Source organism: Gekko japonicus, unplaced genomic scaffold (genome assembly GCF_001447785.1).
Source record: "Gekko japonicus isolate JY-2015 unplaced genomic scaffold, Gekko_japonicus_V1.1 scaffold9, whole genome shotgun sequence".
In the NCBI taxonomy this organism is placed as follows: Eukaryota; Metazoa; Chordata; class Lepidosauria; order Squamata; family Gekkonidae; genus Gekko; species Gekko japonicus.
The window spans coordinates 2,816,300-2,830,132 of record NW_015168044.1 but is presented as its reverse complement, the minus strand read 5'-3'; the positions used below and the strand labels follow the sequence as shown (position 1 = coordinate 2,830,132).

The 13,833-nt window shown below is 42.2% G+C and overlaps 1 protein-coding gene across 1 annotated transcript; it reads left to right on the top strand.

Annotated features, from left to right (window-relative positions):
* The first annotated feature begins 214 nt into the window (after window positions 1-214).
* On the top strand, window positions 215-13,712 carry LOC107113000 (ATPase family AAA domain-containing protein 1-A-like). Its single transcript, XM_015414209.1, has 10 exons — window positions 215-229; window positions 2,005-2,215; window positions 4,946-5,044; window positions 5,340-5,460; window positions 6,703-6,903; window positions 8,848-8,954; window positions 9,740-9,829; window positions 10,832-10,882; window positions 11,688-11,863; window positions 13,193-13,712. The coding sequence occupies exons 2-10, from the start codon at window positions 2,042-2,044 to the stop codon at window positions 13,317-13,319; spliced, it is 1,146 nt and encodes a 381-aa protein (XP_015269695.1). The 5' UTR covers window positions 215-229; window positions 2,005-2,041; the 3' UTR covers window positions 13,320-13,712.
* Window positions 13,713-13,833: the final 121 nt, after the last annotated feature.

Below are 13,833 nucleotides of genomic sequence, written 5' to 3'. Positions count from 1 at the left end.
TAGGCATCTGCAAGCTGAAAACACATCTCATGCTGATTAAATGGGCTCAAGTCCACAGAAGCTACTGCTACAATTAATTTGTTAATCTTCCAGGTGCCACAAGTTTCTTTTTTGTTTTGCTGTGACAGATTGGCCCAATCTCATCAGATCGTGGAAGCTAATCAGTGTCAGCCCTGGTTAGTTAGTCCTTGAATGGGAAACCACCAAGAAGTCCAGGGTTGCAACACAGGTATGCCATGGCAAACTACCTCTGAGCGTCTCTTGCCTTGAAAACCCTACAGTGTCACCATAAATCTGGTGTGACTTGACAGCAGTTTACGTACACATATCTTTATAGCCTCACTATCATCTTCTGAACATGCCTACTGAACAGAAACATGGAGGGATGGGCACAAACTGGCTCATGAATTTAGTTTGTGAAGAATGTTAGCCTATTTGTAGTTTGTGACGTGAAGTTCATGGCAGGTCAGCTGGCACAAACTTTCCACAAACTTTCAAGCAGTTCATGGAGGTTCATGCCAGTTTGTGGATGGACACATTTCCAAACAGACAGTCTCCACTCAAAGAAAATATTTATCAAACTTCAAACAAAAGTGGTGTGTGGAATTATCCAGCCTTGGAAACACTCTCTGGGTTTCTTCCTGTTCCCTTCCCATTTTCTTGCACAGATTTTACACCCTTGCTTAGATTTGCTGTGACTCTGTGCTTTGAGATCAGTCCTTTTAAGCTTGCAATGCCAGTGGCACTGGGTTCTGCTGGGCATTCAGTTTCTACTTCAGAAATTCTCTGACTTGACCTTGGGTTTGTACTGCCACAGTGGCACTGGTTCTGCTGGGCTTGCAAAAATGCTCCCCACTTTCAGTTTCTACTGTAGAGGTTCTTGGGGACTTTGATTCTGTTCTGCTGGGCTTCTATTGCCCTTGGTGTTTTTTGCTTCACCCCTCCATTGGAAACAATGGAGGATGGGGGCACCTTCTTTGGAGGGCCATAACTCAGACCCCATAAATCCAATCCTCACCAAACTTGGAGGGCAGGTAGAGGAGAGTCAGCTGGAGATCCCCTGTGAGTTTGGTGTCTCTAGCATATCAGGGGAGAGGCTTTCTACTGTGCCATGAACCAGAGTGGTTCATTTTGCCCGTAAAAGTTCATGGTAGTCCATAGCTCATGAACCAGGTATGCCAGAAACCACAACGTAAAAGTTCATGGTGGTCCATAGCTCATGAACGAGGTATGCCACAAACCACAAACTATCACAAACCACATTTTCCAGTTCATGCCCATCCCTAGAAATGTGTTGCATTAGAAACTGTTTTCTTAAAATAAAATTCTCCAGAAACCACAGAATCAAAGAGCAGAACTATACATTGGAAAGGAAACAAGAAAATGCTCAACTCTCTTCTTGCCTTAGAATGCCAATGTCTTATATGCTTTCACTAAAAGAAATACAACATGTCTACCACAGGCAGGCAAATTTTGTATAAGCTGTAACAATTACAGGCATGTTTTGACTTGCAATTTGGCTTGGGCCTTCTAGTCTATGATACCTGTTTTCATGGTATACTATTGAACAAGCTGTCCATCTGTATAATGAGGTTTTAAAACTCAGTGCATATTGAAACTTCTAGTGCCCTAAACAGCAAAAATCAGGGCAGCCTAATAAGTTAATATGAGCCAGAACCCACCTCATCAGACTCACAAAAGCTTATTTTACAATAAATATTTTAATCTTCGAGATGTTACAAAACCAGAATGGAGTTTTGTGTCACTTTAGACTAAAGACATTTTTATTGCTTAAGCTTTTGTGAAGTGGACTCTTTTTATGAAATGGACTCTGCTGCATAAAAGGTTAGCAATGACTACACTATTTTTAGTTCGCTGTCTCCTTTGTGGAATACGTTCATTGCCTTCTTATCTTTACGACAGTGCTGTATGCCAGCACAGGCACCTCAGTATTGTCTCTCAAGTCCCTTTTTCACTTAACAGCCCCCTCCCCTTTGCATTTAGTTCAAGTTCTGGTCTGAAGACAAGAAATACCTAAGCAATGTTGCTAGGGGAAATTTCCAAGGACCTCCTAACCCGACCACTGACTCAAAATGAAGTGTTTGCTGTCCTTCTCCGCCTGACTGTCTTTGGAGCTGCCACATATTTCAGCATAAAGTGGGTATCAGATGTCCTGGACCCCACTCGAAAGCAAAGGATACAGCTAAAGAAAAAGGTACCTATGAGGACTATGTCATCAAAGAGGTGGTGGTGATGGAATCACCTACTGTATAACTATGGAGCATCTGATTCAGGAAAACTGATACCGACTACAAATTTTGTTAGTATTAAGGTGCTATGGGACTCTTACTCTTGTCTTCTGGTATGGAGTCCCAAGAGGGTCACACATGTTTATCAAGGTTACCCTGCTGTGAAGACTACTTCATATGACTAATTATTAGAAATACATCCACATAATCAGAATCTGGAGGAAAATATATGCTTTTAGCATAGCCTGTCCCCTACAGCATACAGTGACAGTGATCAGTCTTTCTCCTGGTTCTTCCACTGCCCCCTGCCTGTTTCTCCTTTTATTTTTTAGTTTTGTTAAATAACAATAGTTTACAAAGAGAAAAAGACAAAGCTCAATAACATAATCAAATCAAATAGCAATCTTCTACACACAAAGTGTGGCTATCAAAAATGAAAAGAAAAACATTTGAACAGTATAAATGTATACAATACAACATGTATCACCTTCTTAATAAAAGCTTAAATCAATTTATAATCTAATTAATTAGTAAATAAGTAAATTACCATGTTTACTCTGAACAATTCCTTCATATACTACTAAGAATCACAAGCTTGGTCTGTTCTTCAGGTTTAATTCTGTTCCAATAATTTATGAACAGAGACCATCTTTGTACTGACTGCACTTATGTTTCCTTCCCTTAATTGCTTACACTCTGCAGTTTTCTCCATCACCATAGCTAACCAATGTTTCCTCAGCCAGATTTCGATAGATGGTGTCGTCTATTGCTTCCAATGACCTGCAATCGCAACCTTGCAGCCACCATCAAATTTCTTAAGTTGTGACCATACAGCTAATCTAATGAGTGCTCCATTTGGCCAAATAAAATTTAAAATGATGAGCGTTCCACTCTGTGGGCTATGATTTCACTTAACACTTTATATATGGTCTCTCTCAGAACTATTTTATTTATTTTATTCAATTTTTATCTCACCCTCCCCGCCACAGGCATGCTCAGGGCAGTTTACGATAAGGGTTAAAACCACATTAAAACACAAACATGACAAGCATAGCTCAACAATAAAATAGAATAAAATGAAAATTAAGTGCTGGAGACAATAACAACCCGGTGGCTATGATAGATGTTCCCAAAAAATGGCCCCCATCGGCATCTGGCATAGTTAGTCCGTATTCTCCAGTTCAGTTAATGTTAATTGATGTTACTACTATAATTGATGTTATTGGTGGTGGCTCCTAGTCGAAGGCCTGGTGGAAGAGCTGGCCTGGTGGAAGAGCATTTATATGGTAGAACGAGCCTTTCTCCTGAAGGCATCATCAACATTGTTCAGAGACACTAATTTAACAGGAGTATAATGCCATCTAATCATTAATTTTAGACGATTTCCCCTTATATCAATGTTAGTTGATGTGGCTAAGATATCTTTATCAATTTCCCCTCACCTACCTCCTTTTAAAAACTCCTAAAGAAGCATGAAAATGGTGGTGGCACCAACAGGGGGCACTTTTTTGTTTTAGATGGAACAGGATTGTAATCCACTGCACTTATTATTTGTAGGTATCACCTGTTTTTAGTGCATTGCCTTATCCTTTGTAATCCACCTTCTGTGATGGCAGGAAAGTATCAAGTTGGGGGTGAGGGGTGAGGCTGGTCTTGAAAAGTGCCAGGTGACCTTTACAGAGAAGATTTGAACCAGAGTACTGCCTGACCTGGAACCAAAAGCTTGCCATAGTGGCTGCAATTTTACTGGAGCTTGAGGGAATAATAACAACAGAGCTTATAAAAGACTATCTACTCCCATGAGGCCCATCAATACTGAAGTAACTATCAGAAGTTCCATTCTATGCAACCCCACCTTCTAGAGTGATATTGGTTGTTGTTTTCTAAGAAACAGGGCCTTCTCTGTTGTGGCACCTTGACTGTAGGTGGTCTCCCCACATCTATTTCCCTGGCACTGATTCTATTACCTTTTGGAGTCAGGCAAAGTCTTTTTTACTCTTCCCCCCCGCCCCAAAACTTTCAAAGCTGCCTCCATGCCGGGGGACGGCGGGCAGGGCTTTTCTCCAAGCAGGATGAGCACTTGTTTACTCAAGCACTCAAAGCCAGAAAGTTAAAAAAAAAATCGCACAGAGTGGTCAGAGCGGCCCTAATCACAATAATTGCAAAAGATGGCTGTCCAGATGGGCAAAATCGCACATTCAAAGCGCAAGTGCCAGGAAAATACTTGATTTTCCCTGGGGGCAGGAAAACCCGGGAGCATTTAGGGAGTGAGCCTGCTTCGGCACAGGAGGCCGATTGGCACATGTGAATAGAAAATTTAAATGCGAGAGAGAACAGTGGTGAACCCCGATCAGATGGACCGTGTGACTACACCCCTGGTCACTGCTGACAAGTGTTGAATCTGGAGATAATGGGTAGCTACCAAAACTGTATTCGGGGAACATGATAAAATGGTCCAACTGTTTCCCATACAGTCTCTGACTGTATCGCGTGATACAAAATCTTCCAAATACACTAGAAAGAAAGAATGGGGGTGGAGTTTTGCTATACTGCAGTTTAACCTATTACAATCTGTGCATATTCTAGTAGTTTCAGGTGTAAATAAACAGCTAGGAAGAACCATAATGAAAGGTTGTGTTGACTGAGCCAGCCACAGGGCAAGAGTGGGACCTGAACCCGTTGTCTTTTTTCTGCAGGCAGAACGCTTGATGAAGCAGATTGGAGTAGAAGGAGTGAAGCTTACAGAACATGAGATGAACATCGCAGCTCACTTGGTGGACCCGAAGGACATACAAGTAAGAAGGGGAGCTTGCTGTTCCCCCTGATGAAGACTAGAGAGTTTTCAAGGTGGGAGTAAAGGGGGATAAAGCTATCAGCAGATATGAGATTGCAAAAATCTGAAAATGAATTGAATGAAAATGGAAATGAATTTTTTACATATAATTAATGGAACTCCATCACCATGCAAGGGATGAATACATGCCAATTCCAAAATCTGAAATGCCAGCATGCAGCATTTGGCTTCCCTTGCCAGGTAGCTTACAGTCCTCTTGTTATCTCTGAAGGCTCCAAATGCTGTTCCATTTTCAGGTCTCTTGGAAGGATATCGCGGGCCTGGATGAAGTGGTCAGCGAACTTCAGGACACAGTGATCCTGCCTTTCCAGCAGAGGCACTTGTTCCATCACTCCAGGCTCTGCCAACCCCCACGAGGTACACCTTGGAGAAGAGCCAGTCATAAATCACTCAGTACCTTTTCTCAGACTTGCCTCTTTTAAAAACCCCATTCACAGCCAGTCAGAGGGAGGGCCATTTGGCATCAGACTCAAAGGGACCTCAAGACATTTATTTTTTGGCTGATACGTTTCACAACTAAGGTTTCTTTTAATGGCTAAGGGCCTCAAAAGCCTTTCTGGACCTCTGACAGGATCTGCCTCCACTCATTTGCTGGAGCCTAGATCCCAAGGAGTGATGGATAGAGGGGTGTAAAGCTCCTTACTTAATGGCAGCTTAATAAATACCCAGCAGTTTTCTGAGAATGATAGTCTTCTCCCAAACAGTTATGAGAGCTAGCTAGGAAGGAGAAAGGTAAAACTGTTTCACAGTATGTCTGCATGGATACAGAGTCAGTTCTGCATTTGCAGTATAAAAAGTGTTTGCCTCCAATACTTTGTGAAGTGGAATGTTAACAGGTGTTCTGTTGTATTAACAAAATTTGAGTGGGCATTATTTCTTTAAAGATAAAGGTGATATCTATATTTCCATATTTGAAATCTGCATTAAAACAGGATTCAAGTAAATGAACATTCAAGTTAAACCCAATGTATCAACACTTATGAAAGGTACTTTAAATATTTAAATAATAAACATTCAATTTAAACCCAGTATAACCACATTTATGAAAGATTATTTAAACTTAAACTCATTATTTATCACATGCATTTGAAGAAAAAAATCTTTGTTGTTCCACTAGAGAAAAAATTATCAAATTTTAAATTGTTATCAGTAGCCCCATGAAAAAGGAACTGGACATTTTTGAACCATGTAGGTGTGTTGAACAGAGCAATAAATAAAAAAATCCTAGCTTTACAGAAACATAACGCTTCTGCTTTTGCTGCTTACCTTGGACTGTAAGCAGTCAGGTTGTACCAGCTGCAGTATATGAGTCACATTTGTATGTTAAGATTGGTGCAGGTTTCATTAAACACTCACTGGAGTCTCATACTGATAAAGCAAGGTGGTATCTGAAGAGGTGAGCAGTAACTCATGAAAGCTCATACCCTACCACAACTGTTGTTAGTCTTTAAGATGCTACTGGATGCTTGCTCTCTTCTACTGAAGTCTCATGTGAAGAACGTTCCTTTTTCACACAAGCAAAAAAAACAATGGGGGGGGGAATAAAGCCTGGCAAGGAAGGGGGGAGACTGAGAATTAATGAGTTTCTCCTTGCACCAGGTGTTTTGCTTTATGGTCCTCCTGGCTGTGGCAAAACCCTTCTTGCCAAAGCAACAGCCCAGGCATCGGGATGCAGGTTCATAAACCTGCAAGCCTCTACCTTGACTGACAAATGGTATGGAGAGTCACAGAAGCTCACGGCTGCAGTTTTCTCCTTGGGAACCAAGATCCAACCCTGCATCATTTTCATAGATGAAATAGGTAATTTCTACATCCCTGCCTGCTCTTTCATTTCCCCAATTATAGTTATATCTTTTTAATAGTTAACAAGGGGGAAAGTTATAGCTTGAAAGAAATGGAACATGTAGGTGAAGGGAGCTGCACCCTCCTCTGGCTTGCTTCTTGCGTCACCACAGTCTCTCCTCACAAGCACTTTTTTCACATCCCAGCTTTGTTCTGGGAGCAGAATTTGATAAAGGAGAAAAGTACCTGAAGCCGCCTTTTTGTAGCAGGAACTCCTCTACATATTAGGCGACACATCCCTAATGTAGCCAATCCTTTTTCCTTCTCCACAAGTGATTTGCATCCTCTAGTGATCAATATGGTATTTCATCACTGCATCTCCCGTTTATTTGTGAACATTTTGAAAGCAAAAAAAAGAGCCCTGCGAGGGGACAGACTATCATGAATGAGGGCAGGGCTTGTTTACTGATTTACCTAGACTGTTTCTAGGCCCACCCACCTTTCTCCTTTCTCAGGGCTTTTCTGCGCCTGTTACCCTTGTTTGTGTGCCTGTGTTGCCTCAGGTTGTTGTTTTTTTTTCCTTCTCCACAAGTGTTTTGCATCCTCTAGTGATCACTTTGGTATTTCATCACTGCATCTCCTGTTTATTTGTGAACATTTTGAAAGCAAAAACAAAAAAAATCCCAATGACACAGTATGGGCACAGAAGCGATAAATATTAGACATGCAGAAAAACCCATAATGTAGTAAATGTGTCCTTTCCCCAGACATGACTGGGGCAGACCCAAGTTTAATCACACAGCTGAATGTATTTATTATCTTTGCGTTGTATATTAATGTGTAGTGAGGATGCCAGTTACAGTCCTTTGCTAAAAATGATAACTGGGTATTTTTTATGCAACTCTGTTGCATCTCAGCCCCTTTATCCCAACACAATGCTGAGTTCTTCCTTGTACTGGGGTCTTGCTCAGGGGCTTCCTAGAAGTGCCATTGTTGTAAGCAGACCACTGTGCTAGGTCAGTGTTCGTTTGATCAAGTGAAACCCTTACCTTTTTTGTTGTTGTTGCAGTAAAGTGACCAAGGGATAACTCATGTGTAATGTTTGCAATATGAACACCTTTTATAGAGAGAAAGATTTAGTGTGGTTTGGAGAATTTAAAGAACAGGATGGATTTCAGATTGCACCATATTCTTGAATCTAAAGGCAAATCATTAAAGTATTGCAAGTATTCCTCTTATGCTGACGGAAACACTGATGCTGAGGGAAAGGAAGGAATGGATTTAAATCAAGTCTGTAATTGGGCTGAGAGTTAAACCTGCATTTCATGCTTCATCAGCAAGTATTTGCAAGAAGCTGTGCAGGCCTGAAACCGACTGAAAATTTAGCAAAATGCCCACCAAATAATAGGCATATGTATGGAATTGTGGCAATAAGGATGGGCTTCAGCTGACTGGGTGAACACTGGATGCTGCCTACCTTTGTACACTTGCATTAGCTCCTGATATCTTATCCCCAGGCTTCTTAAAGATGGCAGTCTTTGCTCCTCTCATTAGGATATGTTAGTTGCTAGACATGCAAGCAAGTCTGAAATGAAGGCAGCTTATAATATCCCCTTATGCAGTTCTGTGAGATCCTCTCTCACTTGAGAGATTTCAGATTCTCCAAATGTGAATGGAACACCTTCCCATTGCAACCAACTTTCCAGTAGCACCTTTGCTGCCTGTTCCACAAAGAGATTCAGGACAGCCAGAAATGTGGGATCTTATAACAGGAGACACAAGTAGACTTTTGAACACTCCTACTGGCTGCATTTCATGATTTCTGTTGAAAAGAAAATGTAAGATTTAGGTTAGGTCAAAAGAGAAAAATGTTTTCAAGGTGCTAGTGGAGTGGAAGTAGATGCCAGTGCAGAGAAGGACAGAAGTCCAATGCTGAGCCATTCTTTTTATCCCTCTTGGCAGATGCCTTCCTGAGGAACCGCTCCGATGCTGATCATGAAGCCACAGCTATGATGAAAGCAGAGTTCATGAGCCTTTGGGATGGGCTGGAAACTGGACCCAATTGCCAGGTACCACTTACCAGGAAGCCGTTGGTTGAGATGACACGAAGCAAGGCAGAGCAAGGCAACTGAATATCCGCATGGCAGCTTTGTGCACACTTTCCTCCATCAGCTGTAATTTTTCCTGCCTTTTCCTCTGTTGCACCGCTCCCAAAATCTCCAGGAATTTCCCAACCCAGTGTTGGTAATTCTATCTTGGAGAGCATTTACAGCACCCTCCTCCGACTCCCTTCCTTTGGCGCCTGTCCACACAGCCAGTAACAAGAGGGTAAATTGCCCTCCTTGGCCAGCCTCCCTCACCCTTTTGAAGAAGGCCTGGCACACTGCACATGCCTCGCTGTTTGTCCCGGCTTCTTGTGGGAACTCCAGCTCTCACAAGGGGTCAGGTTCCAGCCCTGACACCATCTTATTACATTTACACTGATCAGCTGTGAGGGCAAAGCCCAAATGGCTGGTAACTTCTTCCCTGGCCTGCTAAATTCCCCTTCCCTGGACAGTGATGACTTAGAGAGCCACTGTGGTGTTGGGTTTAGAGTGTTGGGCTGTAACTGGGGAGAGACCAATATACAAATCCCCATTTTTAGCCCTGCCTGAGCTTTGCTACTGAGTGGGGATCTCTATACAGTTTTCCAGTATCCTAGTCAAACACAAAGACCTTTTGTTATATCCACATACAAGCATATGCAAATTGAGCATCAGTCAAATCTCATGCAGCAGTCAAATCTCATGCAGTTAATCAACTAACATTTCTTTTATCAGGTGACAATCTAACTAGCCGCTTTGTTGCATTCCAGGTGATGGTGCTGGGAGCAAGCAATAGGCCCCAAGATGTGGATCCTGCCATCCTGCGGAGGATGCCCACAACCTTCCAGATTGGTCTGCCTGTAAGTAAATTTTACTGCTCTCCCCTAAATCCAGTCACCATCCAGACTTATTCCCTCCTAAAGCTGCCCAATATTAAGCTTGCAAGGCTCAGACTCAAAAATCTGTTTCCTTCAAATGGTTTTCTTGACGCTAAGTTCCTCTAAAAATCTGCTTTCCCTGGCATTAAAAGAATTGTTCATCCTGCTATAAGCAATTAATAGGGAGAAACCCTTAAGAATAATAATAATAATAATAAAAACAATTGCACGTATCTGGGATGTTGTTTAAGAAGCAGCCCCCATCTAGAAAAATCAGACAAATCAGGATAAAAATAATTCCAAGCAACAGAAATGGTGGACCAAAATTGACAGCTCCAAGGACAAGATCATACATTCACTTCAAGGGATAGTCAACACACACATTTTAAAATGCCACATATGCAGGAGGATGAGGTAGTAGAATGGACAACACCTCTTCAAACTACAGCAAATCGACTCTTATTTTGTATGTTCCTTTGCATGAAACAAAAAATCAATGCGAAAACTAGTCCAGCAGAGACAAAGGACCTGCCCCCCTGCTCTGCTTGTGTTCTATTTGCAGGGCATTTTTAACTTACGGAAGGATTCCTCATGTTCCTCCATCTGCAGTGACAAAATCCAATCTTGCCTCTTTCTCCCATGTCCCCTGAGCAAGCCTAATTAGGAGGCTTGCCTGGTGTAAAAACAGGCGATGGTCATGACAACTGGAATTTTAAGAACAGTTAATGAAAGCCACTGGGAGACCTATTAGTAATGATAACTAAATGGAGCCTTCTAGTATAGAAGCAGTATCACTCCTTTCAACAGGCACAGCAACATCAAGTTTACTCTCAAGCAGCAGGACAACAAAACAAGGCTACTCACAGACCAAATGCAGGTTTCTGCATACTCTAGGGACTCAGCAAAAATATTAGCTTGTCATTATTTTCTCAGCCTCCAGTTCTAATAGTCTCTCAATCCCATGCTCTTTTCTGTCTTCTTCAGACACAGAGGCAACGGCAGGATATTCTGAAACTCATTTTGTCTGGAGAAAATGTGAGTCTTGCTCCCCCCCCCAGCTTCCCCTTTCTGTTTCAGAACTGTAGCTTCACCAGACAGAGATAAACCGTAAACTAGATTGGATAGCGGGGAACACAACAGTATTGGTCAAGAATACTTTTATAGATTTGAAAAGTCTATCTCACAAATGTATATAAGTTTTCCCAGAAGAGTCCCAGGAACTGTAATTGATATATTTGCAGGTATTTTTGTTAGGCACTGTTTTGGTTTCAAAGCAGCACATAACATTAAAACTACAAAAATGATGTTAGAATCAAAAAGTACAAATAACTACCAGTTATTTTACAACATTAAAACAAAGCTCATGTGCTAACACTAACAAAGGAAAAAATCCCTTAAGAGTTCAAATAACTCAGCCTCTAAAGGAATCCAGGGAATTTAGGCCTGAAAAAAATTAAGTGAACTTCCTTCACAAAGAAAATGTGGACACATGATGAGTACTGAGAATTTTGTTAAAGATCACTCACTCCTCTCACAGAACTACATTTCTCAAGGTCCCCAGCAGAGAGGGAGTATCTGTGAGGTCAGCCTGATTTTGAAGTGTGGAATCTAAACCCTTAAGATCATATCGCCACTCATTTTGTGCCTGCTGAGAGCATAAGGGTTCAGTAGGAGGAGGAAGGGCCAAAAGATTAATGAGAAGTTTTTCATTCCTTAGAAGGCAGAACAGGGAAGCAGGAAGACCTGACCCTCTGCCTAGGTGTAGCAACGCTGTGACAGTGCAGGGAGCAAGTATGGGCCAACCATTATAACTCTGAGGGGAATTTTGCTCTTGGAACAGCTAAGCAATGCTGTGGACCTGAAGGAGATGGCTGAGAAAACAAATGGTTATTCGGGCAGCGACCTGCGAGAATTGTGCCGGGATGCTGCCATGCACAGGGTACGCGATTATGTTCGCAGGCAGCAGATGAAGCAGATTGCACAGATGCTCCACGATACAGACAGCGAGGAGGACAGGTGAGCCTTTGTTCATCCCACAGCCCTTCTCTCCTTGCACCTGACCTTTCCTGGCACTGTCGCCAGAAGCCGCTGGACCCCAGTTCCCTAGATTCATCAGCTTTTGACATCATGAAATATGTAACAAACCTTCATCTGTCCAGCCTTGTTTTCTAGATAATGGTAGAGATTTAAGGCCACATGGTGGGAGGTCAAGCTGTTGTCTCATCTTGGTACTGGAGCAACATTAGTACAGGAAGAAACTGAAGCAAGGATTCTTCCTCTGTGGCCCAGGCTTTCAGCAACACCACATGGGAAGAGCCATGATGCACTATGGGAGGTAGAGCACGTTTTACACTTCTTAGGTTCTATCCCCACTCACTACAAAAAGGGCCTCAAGTGCTAGCAAATATCTTTTTCTGCCTGTGATGCTGGAGAGCCACTGCCAAGAGGGGTAGACAACACTAAGCTAAGCGGGCCAATATTAGTACTATTATTCTTAGTTCAATTTGTTAATCGCCCTGTCCCCAATTATGCTGGGCTTTGGCTGATGTACGGGGGGAGGGGGGCATAATGCCGTAAAAATATACAAAACAGTACAATTCAATTTACAATTTGATAAAAACTAAGAGAACCAGAATAAAGAGATCCAAGATGGCATCCTGTACATTTTGTATCCTGGTTCTGGACTACCTGGCCATTTTCTGGGCAGGGGGAGAAGGAACTCAAAGCCAAAAATGCGGAAGGGGGGGAGGGAAAGAAGGCCTTGGCCTAAGGCATCTTCATATGTTCATAGGTCCATGCGAACAGAGATGAATATGGTACAGTAGTAAGGTAGGATACTGCTTCCTGAAGTAGATGATTTGCCTGTAGAACATTTTGGCATCTCCACTTAAAGGACACCTTTCTCTGACCGAGACCCTGAAGAGCTGTTGCCAATCATAGGAGACAATGAAGAGCTGGGGGAACCAATGGTATCATTCAGGTTATGGTTACTTGATATGTCTTCTACCCCAAGGATTGCTAAATGATGCCTTACTGGCATGACTTGCAAGAACGTGATAATCTCCTCTTGAAATTAATGAGAGAGTCACATAATTATACTGCCACTTCTCTTCTACTTTGCAGTTCTAAAAATGGCACATATTCAAACAAACAGGGTGTGGGTAGATGCTGCAGCTGCAATGAAGGGCATTGGCAAAAACATTATCTTTAGTAACTGCAAATGCAAAGGACTCATGGTCAAGAAAACTCAGGAAGCTGAGAAGTTCTTACCTTATTTCAAACATTATTCCATGAGCCCTGTCTGGTTTTTCTTTTGTGTGTGTCCATGTGTGTGTCCATGTCCAGTGACCTGGAAGAGGAACAGCTACGGCCACTTACCCAGCTTGACCTTCTGCTTGCCCTAGAGAAGATGAAAGAGTCCAAGGGAGCTGCATCTGCCACGTCAGCTCTGAAAAAACTTGCTTTAGACTGAACTTCTGGCCTACTAAGCCAATACATTGAAGATCATCAAACCCAGTATGGAAAGGCAGGGATTTATGCTGATGATTCCCTGCTTTTTTACTAGCTTCGAAGTAAAGGCTGAGGTGGAGACTGAAAGGCACTGGCTGCATAGATGGGAGCAAGGGAAACTGGGCTGAAACACACGGATGGGATGTGGGGTAGGGTGGAAGTGAAGGACACTCGGAAGGGAGGAAGGTTTTATGTCAAATGAGAGGGGTTGGAGATGTTAATAAAGAACAAGGAATATGTATGTACAAGGAAAATGGCACAGCTTTTCTTTAGGGGAGGGAGCCATTTAGTGCAAAAGTGCAAAGGAAATCACCAGCAAAGAGAGGGTTTCTTTAATTCTGTGGTTAGCAACCAACTGCACATATGAAGTAGTATAACTAGAAATAAAAAGGACAACATTAAAGCATATTGCTGGATCTGCTTCTCTTTTCTTTTTTTTTAAACCTGCTAAAGAACTTTTCTTTACAAGAAGTAAT